General features: G+C 38.2%; 1 protein-coding gene across 3 annotated transcripts in view; it reads right to left on the bottom strand.

Annotated features, from left to right (window-relative positions):
- Positions 1 to 9,261: 9,261 nt before the first annotated feature.
- PDS5A (PDS5 cohesin associated factor A) overlaps positions 9,262 to 20,204 on the bottom strand; it is a 119,608-nt gene continuing 108,665 nt past the window's right edge. For 2 of the 3 annotated variants that reach the window (XM_072944791.1, XM_072944798.1), the window contains exons 32-34: positions 18,650 to 19,002; positions 12,904 to 13,054; positions 9,262 to 11,943 (exon numbers count right to left, since the gene is read on the bottom strand). In XM_072944791.1, coding sequence (XP_072800892.1) covers positions 11,908 to 11,943; positions 12,904 to 13,054; positions 18,650 to 19,002 — 540 coding nt within the window. In that variant the 3' untranslated portion in view covers positions 9,262 to 11,907. The remainder of the gene's footprint in view (positions 11,944 to 12,903; positions 13,055 to 18,649; positions 19,003 to 20,204) is intronic. The other variant, XM_072944803.1, reaches the window with a different exon arrangement.

Raw genomic sequence — 20,204 nt, 5'->3', positions numbered from 1 at the left:
ACCCCTATATGCTGCCACCTCAGTGAACCTTCCCAAACCTCCCTTAGGACTCTATACATGTTCCAGAACTTAAGTACATTCTATCTTACATTCTTGTTAGTTATTTATCCAGTTGATGGTAAGCTCCTTAGACATAATCTTGTTACTCTCATGACATATGCAAGGCATTCAGTAAATATCAAATGAATTGAATTAGGTGTGTACTGAAGAAATAAATATCAAGAGGAGCAGAAGCAATGGGACTGAGGAGGCACCATCAGCAGCACTGAAATCATCAGAAAGATGGCGCAAATTCGAGCTGGTCATTTTATGTGGGCAGTAGTTTCCACATTTTGTTTTCTTCCAGTCTCTGAGAAGTTTTGATCAAATGATGGGATTAACAGCCAATTTAGAAGTTACAGTGGTGAGCTAAAACTTCTTTCAGGAGAGGTTTGTCTGTTTAAAATAATCACCAAGTACAGTCAGGTAAAGTTTTGCTCTTTTTCTACAGTGTGAGAAATTAGTGTACAGGTACTTTTTGTGGCAAAAGGAGAAAAGCCAATGGGGAGAGAGAAATTGAAGATGGGGAGATGGAAAATATTCTCTTTTTGGTGGGAAGAATGGGATACAGAACATTTATGGATTTTATAATCAAGAAATACATTTTTAAATGGATTATAAAATGCTGTATAAAGCATTGTTACTGCTTTGAAGGGATTATTGTCTGGAGTATAGACAGCTGTAAATATCCTGTAGTAAGTGGGAAGAACCATAGAGATCCTTCAGTCAACCATTCTCATTTTAGTGATGAGAAACTCAACTTGAGATGTGACCTAACTAAGGTCATGTATACATTGTTAATGAATCATGAACCTGAGATTAAGACTATCTCCAAATCCATGTTTTCCTACTCAGTCTGAAATCCCCTGTCTCCCTTCTGATGAAATCTTTTTTAACTAAATGTCACTTTTCTGAAACATTCCCTTCTAACATCTCTCTGAACTCCCTCTCATTCAGGCACAGTAAATTTTTTCTAGACTCTCATAGTTCTTTGTGTAAACTTTTATTATGGCACACATCATACTGCATTAACACAGTTTGTTTTCATGTCAATCTTTTCCTCCTTAAAGGTTAGGATCCTGTCTTTTTTATGTTTATCCCAGCACAAAGACTGGCAGGATACTGGTGCTCAGTAGTGTCTTCAGGTAGGAACTCTTGTTATCAACCGTTCCGATCTGTGGAAATGGTCCCAAAGGTGCTATTTTTAAGCCATGTTAAAGATATGTAGGCAGTTTATGGACAAAATTTTGGAAATATAAGGCATCTAAATAACCAAACAGAAATGTAAGGTATCTTAACTCAAAAGCTCCAAAGGACTTGGGTAGTTACAGGTCTTAGTGACCAAATTCTAGGCCTCTATGAAAACCAGACAAAGGGCTATTCTGAGAAGTGACTTGGAAGAAAAGGAAAGTGAATTGAGTGTAAAATAGCTCTGTTTATAAGGGCCCTACATTGTATTTTTCTTTTAAGGGTCTGTATCTACTCTACCTCTTTCCTGTTCTTTTTATTTATACCTTGTCAAATACCAAAAAAAAATTTGAGGCAAGTGTGAAGAGCAAGTAGAATAAATTAATGGTAAAATAAGTGTATTAGGGTCACGGAGAAGAGAATAGAGAGTCAAGAGCAAAGGACAAGAAGACTAAATATTCAGGCAGGAAATTGTTATGCATCCCAGAGTGCTTATGCCTCTCAATGGGGCCAAATCAAAGTATCATCAGTGCTGTGTCCAGTCCCATATCTTGGATCTCTGGGTAACATCTATTTCTCTTCTTACTCTGGTCCTGTCTGAATATCATACAACCTGTTCACTAAATTGAAAAGGTAACTGCAAAATATACTGTATATAAAATAGTGCAGGAAAAAGGATTAATATTAATAAATATATATTACTTAAAATGTTATATAAATTACTAAAATATGTAGATATGTTATTTAAATCTTATGGCAAGAGACTTGAGTTCATTGCTGCAGTCTGGTCATGAAGCAGTAGTTGATAGATTCTACTGTTACGATTTCCTTATAGCTATTCCAAATTCACCTTCCAGTTAGCTAGCACTTTGATAGATTGAGTTTTTTCAGTGGGATGCTAGTCTCCCCAGATTCCTCCTTTACCCCTTCCTGCCGTAGTTGTGGAACAGTAACTCATTTCCTTATTTGATAATACAGATCAGTCACCTCCATCATTATTGCAACATATCAGTGACATACCCAGTTTATTCAACACCTGTAGTGGATCATTTTTTAACACCCTTTATGCTAAAATATTATTTTCAGTAATCATGAAATAATAATAAAACACAGTGAAAAACATTTTATTGAACTTCACATGTGTATAATCATGTCAGTAAATTTTAGGTGACAAAAGAGATAAAGAAATAGACTAATTTTAATTTACATTAATGTATGTTTTGAGAAGAGGGAAAAACCTACACAAGTCTGATGTACATTGAATATTGCAATTTTTATTTTTTGAGTCTTATCCAAATTTGTTAATGATATTGTCAAAATTGACTTTTCTATATTAATGTTCAAAAAAGATTATACCCAGACTCGTCACCTATGCTCACTCTTACTTGAGTGAAGAACACTATTCATTTTAATTTTGAGAAGCATTGCATGAAGCAGCAGATAACAAATTGTAGGAGATGTCTTAAACATAAAGATAAGTGTGTCAGAATTTCATAAAATCCTATATCACAGTGTATTCCAGAAATTGCAATACTGTCTGTTTTCACTTTTCAGGACTGATTCTGTCGACTTAAGTAGGAAAAAAAAAATTGGAAAACTTCAAGTTGTCATATAGAATAACAAAATTGCAGTAACTAAAGTTGTTTCTTTAACTGGTTATTTTGAATCTAGGAGATTCTGCCTGCTGCCTCCAATGTGGAAAGCTGTGAAGAGGGTGGTTTCCACCCTAACAAGTAAAAGGCAGATAATCCAGAAAGTCATAACTTTCCTTGAACTCACTGGAGAACTGAAGTAACCAAATGGCCTGAAATCTAAAGAAATGTGCCTGATACACAAAGGGAGTTCTACCTGCTTACGGGTGATTTTACATGGTCCTCCATCAGCAGTCAGGAGGAGGACTGGGTCCAGGTGGAGACCAGAGATAAGCCTTTCTTGGTAGTGCCAGTGAGCAGCTGCTGCCGAGAGAAACCGAGCCTCAGTGACAAAAGCGGTAGCTGCTTGGGAAGAAAGCAGCCCTAGAGTACAAGCGAAGGTCAAATGAGGCTGGGGAAAGGGAAAAAAGATCCCTGTGCCCTGAGGAGGAAGAAAACATCCTCGAAAAAGGCTGAGGTTCCTCCTCTGCTGGGAGAGGTTCAGGCCACAGAGGAAGCCCCATCTCTTAGCTGGTTTTCTGCCAGCTGATCCATTTCCTAGTGAGGCCTCTCTTCCTGGATTGAAGATGGCCACCTTCTTGCTGTGTCCTTACGTAGCCTTTCCTCAGTGAGTGCAGGTGGAGATAGAGTGTACAAGTTCTCTGGTGTTTTGTCTTATAAGGACATTAATTCTGTTGAATCAGGGCCCTACCCTATGACCTCATTTAACCCTAATTACCTCCTAAAAGCCCTATCTCCAAATATAGCCACACCGGGGGGGTTAAGGCTTCAATATAAGGATTTGGTGGGGACACAGTTCAATCCATAACAGGTGATAATCTGATGAGTGGTTTCACCATGGTATTCATGGTCTGCTAAAGTCCCATCCCTCAGACCTGATGGATTTTCACTGCTCTCTGCCCTAACCAGCCCCAGGAGCTAATATAGATTACCCCCATATACCTGAGGGTCTGCTGCTGGCAACTATTTCCAGTACCAATTTATTATGCAAAAACCAATTCTAGCTAATTCAAGAAGAAAATAAATTTATTAGTGGGGATTGAGTAGCTCAGACTCTCTTGGAGGTCCAGGAAATTAAGCTCAGAGGTTATAGAGCCAGAAGCAGTGCTAAAAATAATTTCATAGAACTGGTCCTTGAAGATCCAGCTTCCACTGCCAATGCTGGGACACCCCAGCCAGCCTGCAGCACTGATACCACTGATGGCGGGTGGTGAACACTACTCCCCATCACTTCCAGGATGGAGTGGTCCCTGTTCTATTGTGTCACAGTCCACATCTCAAAGTAGGTACAGGTGTTTGGTTGACAGCACCCAGGTCATATGTCTGAGCCATAGGTGCAGGGGAGGCTGGGAAAGTAATGGTTGGTGTTTTCAGCTTCTGCAGAGGGAAATGGGCTCTGCCTCATTGCGTAGTGGTTGTGGTGATGGTGGGGTGGTTCCTCAGACAAAAGGGCATTCAGTATACTGACTGTTAAAAAATGATGAGAAAGTTAAATGATAGATGTGGCCTCTTTGGGGCTGAACTGTATGGGAATGTGAGGAAATGGAAATTTTGTACTGGGCTCAAGGAAGACTAACAGAAGTAGGGTGGTTGGCCCAGATCCTGGAAAACAGATACAGCAAGCAAGAGCAAAAGTATCTGAGTGTCTTTGATCGCTGCCTGAAGATGTTCCGGTGGTGCTGGGGGCTGCCAGTCTGCTTGAGGGGGACATCTGAGAGCAGGTGAGCACTCACTGTGGCCAGGCATTCTGCGAAGTGCTTTCTCCCTTTTACCTTCATGACTATGAAGCAGTTGATATTTTACAAGTGAGAAAACTGCATTGTGAAAGGGTCTATAAGATTTCCAAGTCTCACAGTGCCAGGCATACCAGAATAGAGATGGATTCCGCAGGCAGTTGCAGCTAATGGAGGCTTCATTATGAAGATGAGCCGGCCAGCTCTTCCTGTAGAGTCTGCACTTCCCAGACTTCATGCAGCTCAGCTTCCCACAGAGACTTCCCAAGCAGAGAGAAGGAACTGATCAGTCTTTGTGAACATGCTGGCCCCTGGTTTACACATAGTCTTTTCTGTCTTTGGTTAATAAGGCCAGCCCCATGGAGAAAACTGTTTTTAGACCCTCCTCACTGAGAACTAGACTGACCCCAGCAAGTAACCCTCAGAGGAGCAGAGGTCACTGATGGGAAGGTGGTGTGCCTGGAAACTCAGTTATTGGTAATAATGGTTCTTTTGACATGACGTGGATTTAACAGTCTGGTACTTCAGTAGATGCTGCTTTGTTTTGTATAGTTAAACTTTCGGGGGGGAAGATGTCTCATTTATCTGAAATTTTGCTGGGGTGCAATTTACGTATTATAAAATACATCCCCCTTAAAAATATACAATTCACTGATTTTCAGAAGATTTACTGAGTTGTGCAGCCATCACTACAGTCCAGTTTTAGGACATTTCCATTGCTCTAGTAAGATCCCATGAGCCTCTTTAGTTGTAGCTGCAGTCAGCCCTAGTCCCTGGCAAGCATGAATCTACTTTCTGTCCCTCTAGATTTGCCTTCTCTGGATAGCTGATATAAATGGAAGCATACCGTATGTAGTTCTTTGTGTCTGGCTTCTTTCACTCAGCATGTTTCTGAGCTTCATCTGTGTTGTAGCATGATCAGTATTTCCTTCCTTTTTATTGCTAAGTAGTATTCCATTGTATGTGTTTTGTTTATGTATTTGATGTACATAGATCACATTTTGTTTATTCATCCATCAATTGATGGAGACTTGGTTAATGTTACCTTGGTTTCCTTAGGATATTGTTTGCTGAATTGCATGGAAGCAACAGAAAGCAATAGGTAGCATCATCCCAGCTACTCCCCACCATCTTGTATGCGTTATCCTTTTCTTTCTCCTCTTGTATTTCACTTACCATTAAGTTCCAAAAAGGTGTGGGTCTCTCAGAAACCTGGTGGAAAAGGTTAGGCAGGAAGCACTGAGTTGTGTGGTCAGACTGGGTTGAAACTGCCCCCTTCTTGCTGAGGGGACTTGGGCTTATTGTTTTACTTCTCTGAGCTGAAGCAGCATGTGTAAGTAGAGATGAACATAGTTACCTTAGGGGGTTATTGTGAGAATTAAATATGCCGGTGTATGTAAAGTGCCAAGGTTTTGATAAGTTTGTATTTTTACTGGCTTTGGGTGTGGTGTGGGGCACTAGAGCTTAGGCAGAACAAACTGCCTCTTCTGTGCCTCCCTTTCTTTTAGGTAAAACAGTACCAGGGCAGACTAGGCACTCAAGGACCAGCACACTCTGATCTGATGGTTAGAGTGGAAAAGGTACTGACTGGGCAGTTGCCAAGGAGACTGACTAATCTTGCCCCATGAGGTGAAAGGAGCCCTGTGCAGTAGGGGAAATGAAGAGCATCTCAGGGGTCTGAGCTTTATGAAGCCCAAGGAAGCAACTCTTAATTTGAATTTCTAAGTAGGAAAATATTCTAGTCTTTCCCACGTGATCGTCCCATTCCAACACAAATGAAGGCCTGTGTACCTGGCTCACATCCTAGTGGGGGGCCCCTCACAGCCTCCAGAGCTCCCCAACTGGACTTTTCTTGGGGCGCTTGCTCTTCTGAGTATCCAGGAGAGGTGATAAGGCCTCCCAGGTCTGCTGGATTTTGCATTATTTTAAGGCATATTTCCATCATCACCTGGTTGCTTCCACTTGACTGACACTGTGAGGTACTCAACCCAAGCCTTATAGGGTTCCTGCCTGAATTTACAGAGCAGATGTTTCTGTGCACCTGAGCGATCTGTGCTCTCGATTAAGCTTTCCTAAGGGATAGAGAATCTAGTAGAAATGTCAGCCCTTTTTGGGCTTCTCTGCTCAACTATTATTGTTGAGAAATACTAATTATAAGCAGGGATATTAAAATGAAAGTGACTAATCTGCTCCCTCCCACTTTCAGAACCCTGTTCTCCCCAAGGCCAAATGGTAACAAAGGCCATGTGTTTGCACAGTGGCTTTCTTCTTGTTTCTACTTGTTATGGAATAGTTATAATTTCTTTCATCCTTCTATATGATGTGTAAAATTTAGGTAGCTCTGATCTTCAAAACAATGCCGAAACTATCAGTAGGATACATATTACCTACATCACGCATCAATGAAGATCAGGCCTTTGGACAACAAACACTTCACTGCCATGTATGTTACCATTAGATGGACAGGTGGAATTAGCAGGAGACTGGAACTGATGTAATAGACTTCTAGAAAGAGGCATGCCCCGCTGTCCAGAATTGTCAGCTTCCGTGGGCAGGCAGGCCAAGCTGCCAAATGGTCAGTGAATGCAGAGACCCTGTGCTCCGGGGCCAAGTCTTCAGACTACCTTTAAAAGAGCCTTCCTGTAAAATAGTCTCAACACGTGAGGTAGTTTTAGGGGTACCAGCCTTCTGCCTTTCAGCTCTTAACCTGAGGTGGGTGGCAAAGCAGCAGGTTCTGCTTTTGTCTCTGCAGCTGACCTTTCTCTTGGAGGGTACACGCCACCACAAGCCATGGGAAACCAGATGGCAAAACTTTCAAAACCTTCCTGGGAGGAAAAGGGTTTCAGGAGTTTTTTTGGGGTGGGGGGTGGCTACCAGGGTGATCTCTTCTCAAAAAGTTTCAAAACAAAATTCAAGTGGGCGCTGCCTAGGTCCCCATCAAAATTTGCTTCTTGGAGAAGCCCACTAAGTTCCTACAATTTGTCCAAAGAAACCACAGGAATTATGGACACACCTGAATTTGTGCTTTGGATGGGGGTGCACTTGGGAAGGTGGGAGACCAAGGTGTGGGGGCTGGGACCAGGTGTTCCAGTGTCTGCAAATAGAGCGATACTTTGCATAAGGGAAGTGCTCAAGCAGTGCTGCTGAAAGAGCTGTCCTCTGGCCCTTGCCTACGCTCAGGACTCCCTCCTCCCAGGGGGCTCCCAGGCTAGAGAGGTGCCTCTTGCATCAGGTCCAGGTAATCTGGTAGGCGACTTGCTCAGCCCAGTCACTTCTTTAGGGACCTGTGTGCTCGTAACAATTCTCAGAATTGCACATCTCCAGAAAAGGTGAGGATTTTCTGCTTCTAAGCAGCCATGAGTTCTCTTAAGTCAGTGTATTACCTAGAACAGCTTTTGTTGTCCTATTTGCTTTATATTGCTACTCCTTCTAAGGCACCGTTTTTAGTGTTTTTAATCTTCAAAACAATGCCGAAACTATCAGTAGGATACATATTACCTACATCACGCATCAATGAAGATCAGGCCTTTGGACAACAAACACTTCACTGCCATGCCCTGTCACTGAGCCCGGTGTGTTCAGAATGGTTACCCCCATCCTTACATTTTCTTACTGGCTTCCACAGACCTGGACCTTTGTGCTGTGGTGCTCCTTATGTGTATAACTGACCTCCAGGTAATTGCTTTCAAGCTTCTCCTAGATGGAAGAACAGATACAGTGCTGTTTCTTAAAAGGACACATGGTCTTTGCTAGCAAAAGGAGTACCTAGAGAATGAGGGAGAGGAAAGTGCCTTAAGTTGGAATCATTAATTAAAAAGAAAGTTATTTGAGAAATACCCCAAAGCTGAAGTCCTGATCACCAGCCTGGCCCAGGTTCCTTAGAAACGGTTCCTTGTGCATGTTCCTGTTGGACTTTGAAATAAGACACAAAGTGAAATATGTGGTTATTACTCTTAGGGGGATGAAAACTCGAAGCTCCGGTTTACAGGCTGAGGAAGTGTTTTATGTACACTCATTTCCGTTGTTTTACACTGTTGCTGACTTGTAGCTAACTTTTAACTTCTTGTAGACAAAGCCATCATTATTATTTAGGCAGGCTGCAAAGCTTGTCGTCAGACTGCTAGACTTGTTGGTCACCAGTGGTTTCTACTGAGTTAGTCATGTGAATACTGAAGACAAAGTCTGGACAAGGATCCAAGGGTGGAGTGATAATCCCACTGAGGGTAAAATACAGAACCAGGCATGAGTTTCTCTTCTCATTCTGTTCACCTCTTATTCCAGGTACATTTATGTAATCTGCTTGCTCTCCATCAGCTAGTTTTTGACCTAAATGTACATGTCCAGAATTTGCAAAAAATAGATGTATCAATGGATAGTATAAATGAAAGGCCACTTTTAAATTCTTAGATTAAAAACCTTCTCAAGTTTCTCAAATGTCCATCAGAGTTTATCTATTTAATGTTCTCCCTCAGTTGCTAGAAGTCAGATCAGAGTAGCAGTCAGGAAGTTTGAAGGTGGCATTTGAATCCTTATGAAGATATGCAGACTGACTCCAGAATCTAAACAGAAAATATGCAAAGATGTTTTATCAGCTTGTGACATACCGGGGTGCGGGGGTACATAAATATTCAGGGCTCCACACTACTATATAATGCTGCATTCTTGGTTTTATTTGAAACAATGCATATTTTTAGCATTTTATGGTAGGATTTTACACTTGTCATTTACACAAATTACAAGGTTCTGCTTCAAGTCTTTAAAAAATTTTAAAAATTCAGCCCATGTGCAGCACAAGAATATGCAAAACTACTTTACATTATACACACTTTTTATCAAAGGAGATACAAAATTCTGGCTTGTAGTTTTAGACAAATACAGGAAGCTTCAAACTAGACACAAAGGGTTAACATTAATTCTCAAATATAAGTCTGCACTTTGTGTTGTATTTCTCTGAGATGTGAATACCAAATTCCTAAGGGACTTTACTTTTTCCTTTTTCAAAGGAAAAATGACAAATTTCCCTTAAAACAAGTCCCTCCTTCATCAGCTCAATCTTTCATCATCCTACTCTCCCTTCCCTTAGTGCCAGACACTTGCTTCATATTAAAAAAAATTAGGGGTGGGCCATTTCCATATGTATGTGGACCAGATCTTTTAGTTAACTCCTCTCCTGCAAAAATCTGATCAGCCATAACTGAGGCAAATGGTCTGTTAACGTTATGTTAAGTATGTGTTCATACTAGGTAATCTAGTCAGCTGCGATGCTGAGTAATTAGTCAAGGAGATAAGAGAGATGGAAGGTCCTTACCAGTGTGCTTTATATTGGTGGCAGATTGATGGCCTTAAGAATCAAGTTGTCTGATGCTAAGAGAACTTCAAAATCTGATTAGAACATGCCCACTGATTGCTTGAGGGACTTCTCTGATGCTTATGCATAGATACTCTTTTTCAGCATGTTGGAGGCATTATTTTATACTTTCTTTCTACAGGGTTATGAAGAGGCAATAAGGAAGAGTAGAGCTTTTTCTGCCCTTGTAAAAGATACTGTTTTCTATCACTGGTATCCATTGTTCCCTAACCCTCATCTGATAACTAAGTGTGTGTATATGCATATTTAAAAGAATTACCCATCTTTCATTCAGTCAATATACAGCCAACTCTTGATTATCTATGAGAACATAAGTGACATTTACTACCAGCAACTTGACATTTAACATAACCCTTTTTTGACACAGTTCACGTTCACTGTTTGTTTTACATCGCAGGTAGACTACAGCTTGTCAAGATCAAGTTATAACACAAATATTTTTGTCCTCGAACCCACGCTAGATGTGAGCAAGGACACCAAACACATTCAGGTAGGGCTTTGGGGCAGGGCTTTAAGTGGAGTATGGGGGCAGGTGATGACTCTGGGTGTGAGACAGGACCAATCTCAAGTTCCTCCTAAATTAGCTCTATGGTATGCCTTCATTATTTTAAGTTTATGACTACTGCAAAATCCAAAACCAGAGGCATAGTCACTATTTTATATAGATAATGGAGAGTTGACTGTAATCATGTTCTTTGTTTATGACTAGCCCTTTCACATAAAAAATTTCATAAGAGAACATAATATGATAAAAAGATTAAAAAAGACTACCATATGACATCTAGAAGCATTTATTTTATGCAAAAAACTTAACTTAAATATGAATGAATACGTGTACACAAAAAGTGCACACATTACCTATGCTGAACAATGCCAAGGAACAATTTATTGATGCAACAGTTGTCTTCTAAAATAAACATAAAAACGGAACCCAGGTTGGCAGACAAAAAGCAAAACACTTATTTCCCAACAGCACAATGCTGCTCACTGACAGCAATCCTAAACACCTCCAACTTTCCTTACAAAGCTGCCAAAGTCCAACTATTTTAAAAAATTGACTTTTTTTTTACATCAATAAAAATCTGGTGACAAACATTATAAAACCAAATGCTGGACAGTCTTTACTCCTTTAAAATTCCAAACATTCCAACATAATCACAGGAGTAAAAACCATTTTTAAAGTGATATGCTTTATGAAACAAACAATATGTACATTTATTGCAAAATTATATTAAACTAAAATGGAGGGGAAATCAAAATATGAAGTGATATGAAATCAATAATAATTTTTAATTATTTTCTCACTCTGATAAAAATCAGAAAGCAACATTTATAAAATTGCCACCACATCACTTTTCATAGCAGGGAACTGAAATCTGTACATCTCATTTTTGCAGAAAAGTAGGCAGGCAGAAAGAATTATACATAAAAGTTTCCAAAAGGAAAACAAAGAAATATTTAATCTGATCTCTTTTCTTCTAAAAAATTAATTCAGTAGACTTCAATTTTTTTCTTGTGTAACACGGGAAATTCCTGGCTCTAAAACTGATGAATTTTCATTGTCAGTGTAAGGACATCCTGTTATTTTCTTTAAAATAAAGACTGCAGCATGGAAATTAATGGTGTAATATGCCTTTAAACTCCAGATATGCAGGAACTGGAACCAAGTGTTAAGCAATTTGCTTAATTATTGACTTTTCATAAGAAAAGTCTGGGGGAGGGTACAATAGAGTTGCTTTTAGCCTCTCTCAAGAGTTTCTGCTGTACATTTCCATCAAAGACTTGTGGTCATGTGAAAAAAGGAAGTAATAGCTTTTTTCAGTTTTCAAGGCAGAAAGTGTGTGTTCTGAAATTAACTTCATTTTCTGTTCCGGGTCATTTTGAATCCAAGTTTTTGCAGAAGCTAGAGCCTGCTTCTGTTTGGCCTTCATTTTCTCCCTTTGCACATGAATTTTCTTTTTACCTTGAGGATAGGAGTAGAAGAAAGCAATGTTAGAAAAGATATAAACAGGAAAACAGACAAAACCCAAATTATTTCTATAGTTACAAAAATCTGAAAAATTTTAATTTTTCATCTGAGACTACTTGGTTTAGGAATCTTTTTGTAAACTATATAAAAACAAAATGCCAATGACGAAGTTATTATTTTCACCATTAACTGCTGTTGCTACCCAATGCTCAATTTGCTTATTACAACAATAAAATAGTAAAAGCTATTTATTTGAAATAATTTTTTATTAATACATTCAAACTGATATTATAGTAGAAAAATTACTAGACATTATGGCAAAATGAATTTATAAGCAGAATAAGTTCTGTTCTTTAGTATACTGAAAAAACAAGGAGGAAAATTTAGCTTAATTCTGTTAAGAAGTTAGAGGAATTCCCCACTAGTCCCATTTCTCTAGTAGAGAGGGAAAATCCTCATCTCTGGAAGCATGAGGGCGTGAGGTATGGTCTCTTCCTCTTCTCCCCACCTCCTACTGCTGTATGGGAGGAGGAAGACCCATCTAATAGGTGAAGCGGTAGGGGAGGGAAAAACAGCATGCCGGGCTTTGGTTTCTTTCTTTTTTTCGTTCTCTTTTGCCCCCAAAAGGTGTGTTCTGGTCTGCCTGGTTGTTCAATTTAGGGGCAAGGCATCAGTAGTTACCTTGCCTATGTCATTTCACATTTTTAATCAGCCATATCACTATTAAGATTGCATCTCCTTTTCAACAATTCCAAACTTGGGAGAGAAAGATAAGGGTGTTGTTTGCTTATATTCCCAAACCCCAACATTACATATACCTTTTATAAAGATAACAATGCTAAAAGTAAGAGAGAAGCTAAGTGATTAAGATCCTTACAGAGACTATTAATTTGTTATACAGAACAAGTTTAATAATACGATATCAAACAATCCTCTATAAGCTGCCTGCTGCACCTTCAGGAAGCTTCCCTTTACTAGCTCTGAGTCCTCAGTATCTTCCTGGCTGTTCTCACAGACTTTAAAACGATCCAGATCACTGGAAGAATTTTCTGGACTTGATTCTATGTCCCAAAGTGAATCGCCATCACTTCCGAGCACTTGGCTTCTGAAAAATTTCATATTATTTTGATAAAAATTCACTTGTTACTGAATAGTATCAGACTAATATATGGTTGTTTAATACATGAGAAAACACACTTAGGGGATACTTTAATTTTAAGATATGAAAACCTTAAAATTACACGTGACGTGAGGAAACTTTCTCAATATACAAATGAGCATAGAAAAACAGTAAATTCTTTGCTTAAGAAAAATATAAATTCCGAGATTTCTGAATACTCCCATACTAAGTATGCTAAGCAAAACACATTAATCCAAAGATGGGAAAACTATATTATTCTACAGATAATTTCCTTAAATCCACAGGTTCCCCATAAGTCCCAAGTTTAAGGACTGATGTCTATTGATAATTTCTTTTTCAGGGAAGAATTTGGCCTCAAGGGTAAGCAAAACATACTTAAAAATTAGCAGACTTACAAAAACACATTTTCAATGCAAAATGTTTGGAATTGTTTGCCATTTGAATAACAGTTCAAAAACAAAGGAAAAACAAGTGTACATTTACTGCAAAAATCCAAAGGGATCTAAAAATTCTACGGTTAAGTTTACAAGTTAAAATGTATCAACTTCCAGATTAAGAAATAAAATCTATTCCAGTAAATTTCTGGGCACAGTATCCTTGTTTTGGTGGAATAAACTATCTTGAATTAGTAAATAAATTATGTAAGTAGGAGTCTTACTAAAAACAATTACTATTTACCTAATGTTGTCAGTAAGAGGACCTGATAAGAGAAATTCCAGAGGGCTCGGCACTGGCATATACTAAGGCCTCAAAAGTGGTTTTCATTAATAATTTAATAATAAAATTTAAATAATCATACTTTTGATAATAGTATATATACCAAGTAATAGAACTGGGTGAGTTTTCTGCATGTGGTGCCAGCATACAGTGTAGACTAACTGCCTGGAGGAGAAACTTGCACATAGAGTGAAGGTTAGGGTGAGGTCAGGTTCTTTTCAGATGTTAATGGGGGGAGTGTTGTGACCAGAGCAGGAATTGATCATCTGGGAAGTGAGAAATTAAGCAAGTAAAATGTGTGAAGAATAGGTAAAGGAAAGGTAAGGTAGCAAGGTAAAGGAAAAGACTGAGGAAGTAGCATCTGGAGTTGGAAAACAGGGCCAAAGAGAAGCACAAGGGAGCTAGGCCTTATTTCTCAAAGGCTAGCATTCAAGCTTAAAACCAGGGGTAAACTACTTTAGCGCAGTGATCCAGATCCAGATGTGGTTCCACAATGCAAGGACCTCAGGCTATGCTAAAAGTTGCCAGGGCAGTAGGTGAGCCAAGCCTATTACTCTGGATTCATCCTTAGCTCAGAAATACGTGTTTACGTGTTTGATGGCTCTCAGCTTTGGCAACTCTCTTCTTTTACTAATTAGATGGTTGAAACTGTAATGATAACCTTAACAGGATGATTCAAGATGTTAAATTAGCTCTATATTCAGAATTGTTCAGCCTGTATCTGATCCTCACCAGGTCTCAGGAAAATACACGTGAGATGTCAAATCAATCACAGGTAACACCTGTTAATGAGAAGTATGTTTATTTATTTATTGTGTGTGTGGGAAGGTAACTAGATATATTATTTTTTCTTTAATGGAGGTGCTGGGGATTGAACCCAGACCTCATGCATGCTAAGCATGCGCTCTACCATGTGAGCCATGCTCTCCCCACTGAGAAGTATGTTTAGAATCTTGTATGAAGGTGAAAGCTAGAAGTTTCTCATGAAATAATAATAAAGCTGGCACCTTCAGGATTTTGACCATTCAACATTTCTCAAGTTGAAGGACAGTTAAAACAGCTGAGTCACAAACAAGGAATTTCTATTAGTGTGTCTATTTCATTGCTTGGTGGTTACTACACACTGTAAAATCTCCTTTTATACATTAAGAGGAAAACAAGTAAGTAATAATTTTCTGAATATTCATAGTTTAGAGGAGAAACGTAAGTGCAGCTGCCACTGTTAGCAGTACAGTGAGGCAGTTAATAAGGGACTCACCTGGATTCAAAGCCCTGCTCTGTGTAGCACCAGTCAGGTGGCCTGAGAAAGTAATCTTTTCAGGTCTAACCTCCTCATCTCTTACACAGGGTTGTACTCGCTACATAATGATTGTTGGCACGGCAAACAGACATTCAGCAACCTTTCCCTATTATCATTATTATTTCTACTAATATATATGCTAAGCACCATGCCAAATATCCCATGTATTATGCTACCTAATTTTCACCAGTCTGACAATATTCTTAGCATTAGGTGCTTCGTTTGAGCTGGCCACATTCAAGAACATCTGATCTCACTGTTTTTCCCTCTCTGAAGCTAAAATGCAGGGGCTTCTGTTTGCATGAACTCTGAAATAGGTTAAAAATATGACTACAGTTGTTCTGTTTTGTTCAACCTATGATCACTTAAAATAAACTAGCTTCTTATGTAATAATTATAAAAATTATGCAAGTATGTCCTACTTTATGGAAACTATCACATATATAAGCTACACCAGCTACGTAAAACATGCAAGTAAGTATTTTCAAAGTATCCTCTGTTAAACTAGTTTTGAGTGCAGATATAGTACCTTTAGAATTAAGGCTTAATTTCACCTTAAGAGTACAATGTAGTATTTTGGTTACAGACTTCAGAGTGACGTTGCCTGGTTTTAATCCTGCCTCCACTATTTACATAAACAAAAGAACCAAAAGCTACATGGACCCTCTATTCCTGTAATTCCTCCTCTTTATAAACTAGGGATGATGAAAGTACTTACTCATGGAAAGATGTTTTAAGCATTTAATAGGTTAATAAAAAGCTTAAAATAGTTCTGGCTCCTAATAAGCACTATATTATTGCTAGCTATTATTATTCTTATGTAGCAATTTCTTAAGGTAATAAAGTCTATGTAACATAAAGTTTACCACTTTAATCACTTTTTAAGAATCTTTTTTTTTTTTTGGTGGGGAGTTAATTAGGTTTAATTATTTACTTATTTTTAGAGGAGGTACTGGGGATTGAACCCAGGACCTTTTGTGCATGCTAAGCATGTACTCTACCACCTGAGCTACACCCTCCTCCACCATTTTAATCACTTTTAAGTACACAGTTCAGTGGCATTAATTACATTCGCACAGTTGTACAATCACTGCCACTCATCTTTAGAATATTTTCATCTTCCCAAACTGAAACTCTATACCTATTAAATAGTAACACCTATTCCCTCTTCCTCCTGTTCCTGGCAACCACCTTGTTCTGTCTCTTTGAATTTAATTTGACTGCTCTGGTAACTCATATAAGAGGAATCATATAGTATTTGTCCTTTTGGGTCTGGATTATTTCACTTAGCACAATGTCCTTAAGGTCCACTTATACTGTAACATGTGTCAGAATTTCATTGTTTTATGTTATAATTTAAAAAAAATTATACTTTTACTGTATCAACAGACCTAAAGTGAACATTTTCTGCTTTCTTCTGGAACTGACAAGCTGGGGAAGTGCACTCTTTGAGGGCAAGAACCTGTCTGTTTTGGATACTTTTGTACTGCTAACACCCAGCACGGTGCTGGCACTCTAACTGGTATTTGTTAGAAGAACAAATGAGAATCACAAAGAGCAATACTGATGTGCCTATAAAATTCAAATTCAATTCAAAAAAAGAGGATATCATGAGCAATACCGACTTCCTGGGATAAATGAAGTTTTGCTGAATAAGTTCATCAGGATTTCAGGCCTAAGTTAGAATGGTAGAATTTAAAGGCAGTTGTATAGTAGATCCAGGGAAACATGGAAAAGACAAAAGGAAACTTGGGAGAAAATTTCAGACTATACTTCTATGTTTTGTTAGCCATTAATTAGTAGTCAATAATTCAATCAGAAGTTTCTGAAGTATGTATGCAAAATGTTCTCAAGAACACCTAATTTAACAATCTAACTTCACTGAGTATATAAAATCATCACAGAATTCTGTATTTTGGATAATACACTACCTACTTATCTACTACTGGCATACTTAAGACTTATAAGGTATCTTTTAAGAAGGCCCAAAGCCATTTTTAATCAAAACCAGGCTCTGGCATGTAAGCCATTTCTCCTGGTTGGTTTAATGCTGTTGGGGCATATTGTGTAACTAAAAGGAGAGCAGTGAGTGTTACAACGCACAATTTCAGAGACAAGGTCTGGTTACTCACTGAAAATGTTTTTCAGGATCCAAGTAAGTACCTGGATATTTTGGTTAGATGGCAAAAAGACAGTTCATGAGAAGTAAGGTCAGGTGGCCTGGGTGTGATGATCTATTTTGTGTGGGTGAGGAATGGCTAGAATTCTAGAAACCTTTTAGGGAATTCTGGCAATCTCCCATGAAACTGTTCAGCTTCTGAATAACTAAAAGTATATTTAAGGGGTAAAGCAACTAAAATGCAAAACAATAGTTAAACTAATTACTGAGAATTTATTCTGTGCAAGGCACTTTGTTAAGTGCTTTATCTTTAATGATCAATTTAATTTTTAGAACAATCCTTTGAGAAAGGTATTACCATACTGTCTTACTGATGAAGAAAAGGAGGCCAAGGTTCAATATGTTGTTTCAGCTCAAAGGTCCAGATTTGCAGAGAAAAATAATAAATTTGTCCCCAATACTGGCTTTTCTTACTATACTTTTAGTCCATAAAACTAGAAATAAATAAGTAGAAGAAACACCCATTACTTAGTCAGGTTTGGTCCTGGATCAGCTGCCATGAGATGTTGTATAAGGTAATCAGAGACACTTAAAATATAAGAAAATTTAATAGCCCCGAACTTCAGGATCATAAATAGTAATTTTTAAAAATGTAGTTGCAAACATGTATGCCTTAGCAACACTGTATTTTATAAAAATACTGAAGCAGGATGGTGGGGTATCCTAACATGATCAGAGCTGGCTCTTTCCTAGGAGGAACTTAGATACTTACAATCTAATTTGGGGGAAGACGAATTAGGTATTACGTATACAAGGAGAAAGAAGGAGGGTAGGGCTAACTTCTAACTGTAGGCCAAGTATGAAAGGAGGCAATTCCTAGCCCTCCAATTGGAGCATCACTGTTACAGTACGGAAAGCCTGAAATCCCATCTCAAACACGATCAAGATGAGCAGCTCGAGGCCATTTTACTGGTGAGGTTGGGGGAGAGTTAAGCTGTAGACTTATATTAAGATGAACAGCAACAAGAAGAGTTAAAGAACAGGATATACTTGTTCACTTGTCATGACTTCTATCTTTTCCATTCCAGGACCTTTGTAGCCAAAAGGTAGCCCTTTCTTTATATTAAGTAAACCCCATGTAACTATGTGAAGGACACCAAGCAAAGATAGTATTATCCATGCTTAGAAATAGAAATATCAAGATACTGTATCTTAATTAAAAATTAACCAAAGGAAAAAAGATCTCTCTTCAAATTGTTGTCCTGAAGTTTATGAGAAAAAAACAAATGCCATCATAACTCACTCAGGAAAACCTAGGGCAGTTTTCACTTCCAAATGCCTAGGTGTTTGGGGATGACTGGCACATACTAGGAATAAAACAAAATGTCTAAATTCAAAGTTCAGAAAGAATGGCATACATTACCTTTGTAAGTCAATTTGTCTCTCTGCTGGTGCTGCCTTTTTGGCTATGTCTTGCAGTTTGGGTGCTTTGGCATTACCTGCTTCCAAACCTCCAGGGCTTTCCTGACTGACTGCAGCTCTCTTTCTTCCCTTGCTAAGAGGTTTATTTATATCATCATTTTTGGTTGCATTGCCCTGAGATTCAGACTTGGGTCGACGTCCTCTCCTGGGTTTTGAAGGGGCAGGTGGTCCTGATTCATCTACTTTCTCATCTGGTTTTTGTTGGATATTCTCTGCACCAGCTGCTGTTACTGTTCTTTTCTTTCCTCGGTCACTGCTGATGTTGCCCTGGGCAACCTGATCAGAATTAATCTCCTAAAAGAGCACAAAATAATTCTATGAACATAAATTCCTTAAATATCAATGATGTGTACTAGAAGGAAATATTCTGAAGTATTTTAAAGGAGCTGGGATTCCAGGGCTTCTAGTTAACTGCTTACATCCCACGAGGAATGTTCTAGTGTAGGAACTGAACGTGGTACCTACCATAGTACTTGCTAATTAAAATGCACAAGCAGTATCTGTGAGAGAAAACCTACTTGGTTTGCTACCACACTGATTTTAAATGAAAAAGTCCTTTTTATTGATGGTATGCTCTAAATGTATCACTTTTCAAAGGAAGGGAGCATGCTTTCATAATTCAGTATTATTTTCTTTCACTATGATGCATCTAAATATGATAGTCTTTTCTAATTCTGTGACATAAAGTTCTTCAATATGTCACTCCACTCCTTCCTTCTAACTTTTGTTTCTTACTGCATCAATCATTAACCTTCTACTTTTTTCTGAACATTCTCTTCTTTTCTCTTCTGGTTTGGCATATATATTATATATTAAGTCATCTAAAATGTTTAAAGTAATAAAATCCCATTTTAACATATAAGACATAATGGACATTAGGAGGAGGAATACTTTTCAGAATGAAAGTGATCTTTACATGAATGATATTTAGGAATTAGTTATAGTGCTAATTGATTAAAGGGAAACAAAGGAAAGCAATCACCCCAAAAATCAAACCGTATCTTTTCAATTAATTAATCAATTTTCATTTCCCCCCAAAAATGTTTTCAAAATAATCAGAGAAACACATCTATTATGTTTCAAGAAAATTTACTTAAATGAAAACTCATAAAAGTAGTAATTTAAGTTAGAAAATCCACAAATCAATGTTTCATGTTAGGGTTTACTTTAATGTTAATCCTCATTTTAAGAGAATGAATAAAGCATGAAGGAACAAGAGTGAGGTGGTCCACAAGAATTAAACTGTAAAACAATACACAGAGAAGAGACATACAAAGTCAGCCTGGAGAAAGATGGTGATTCCTGGGCAAAATAAGATGGATCAATAAAAACAAGTGTGGTTAAACCTGAAGCAGTAACCATTCATCCAGCTGAATGCGTATTAGGTGCAGTGGCTACTGGGCACAGATTGGGGAACAAAACTGACACTGTTTCTGTCCTTAAGTAGATTAGTATGGTAGATGACTAATTTTTAAAAAAGTAAACAAACATTTAAG

This window comes from Vicugna pacos, chromosome 2 (assembly GCF_048564905.1).
Source record: "Vicugna pacos chromosome 2, VicPac4, whole genome shotgun sequence".
Lineage (NCBI taxonomy): Eukaryota > Metazoa > Chordata > Mammalia > Artiodactyla > Camelidae > Vicugna > Vicugna pacos.
Note: the sequence above shows the minus strand (reverse complement) of the source record. Positions and strands in the feature narration are given on the sequence as shown.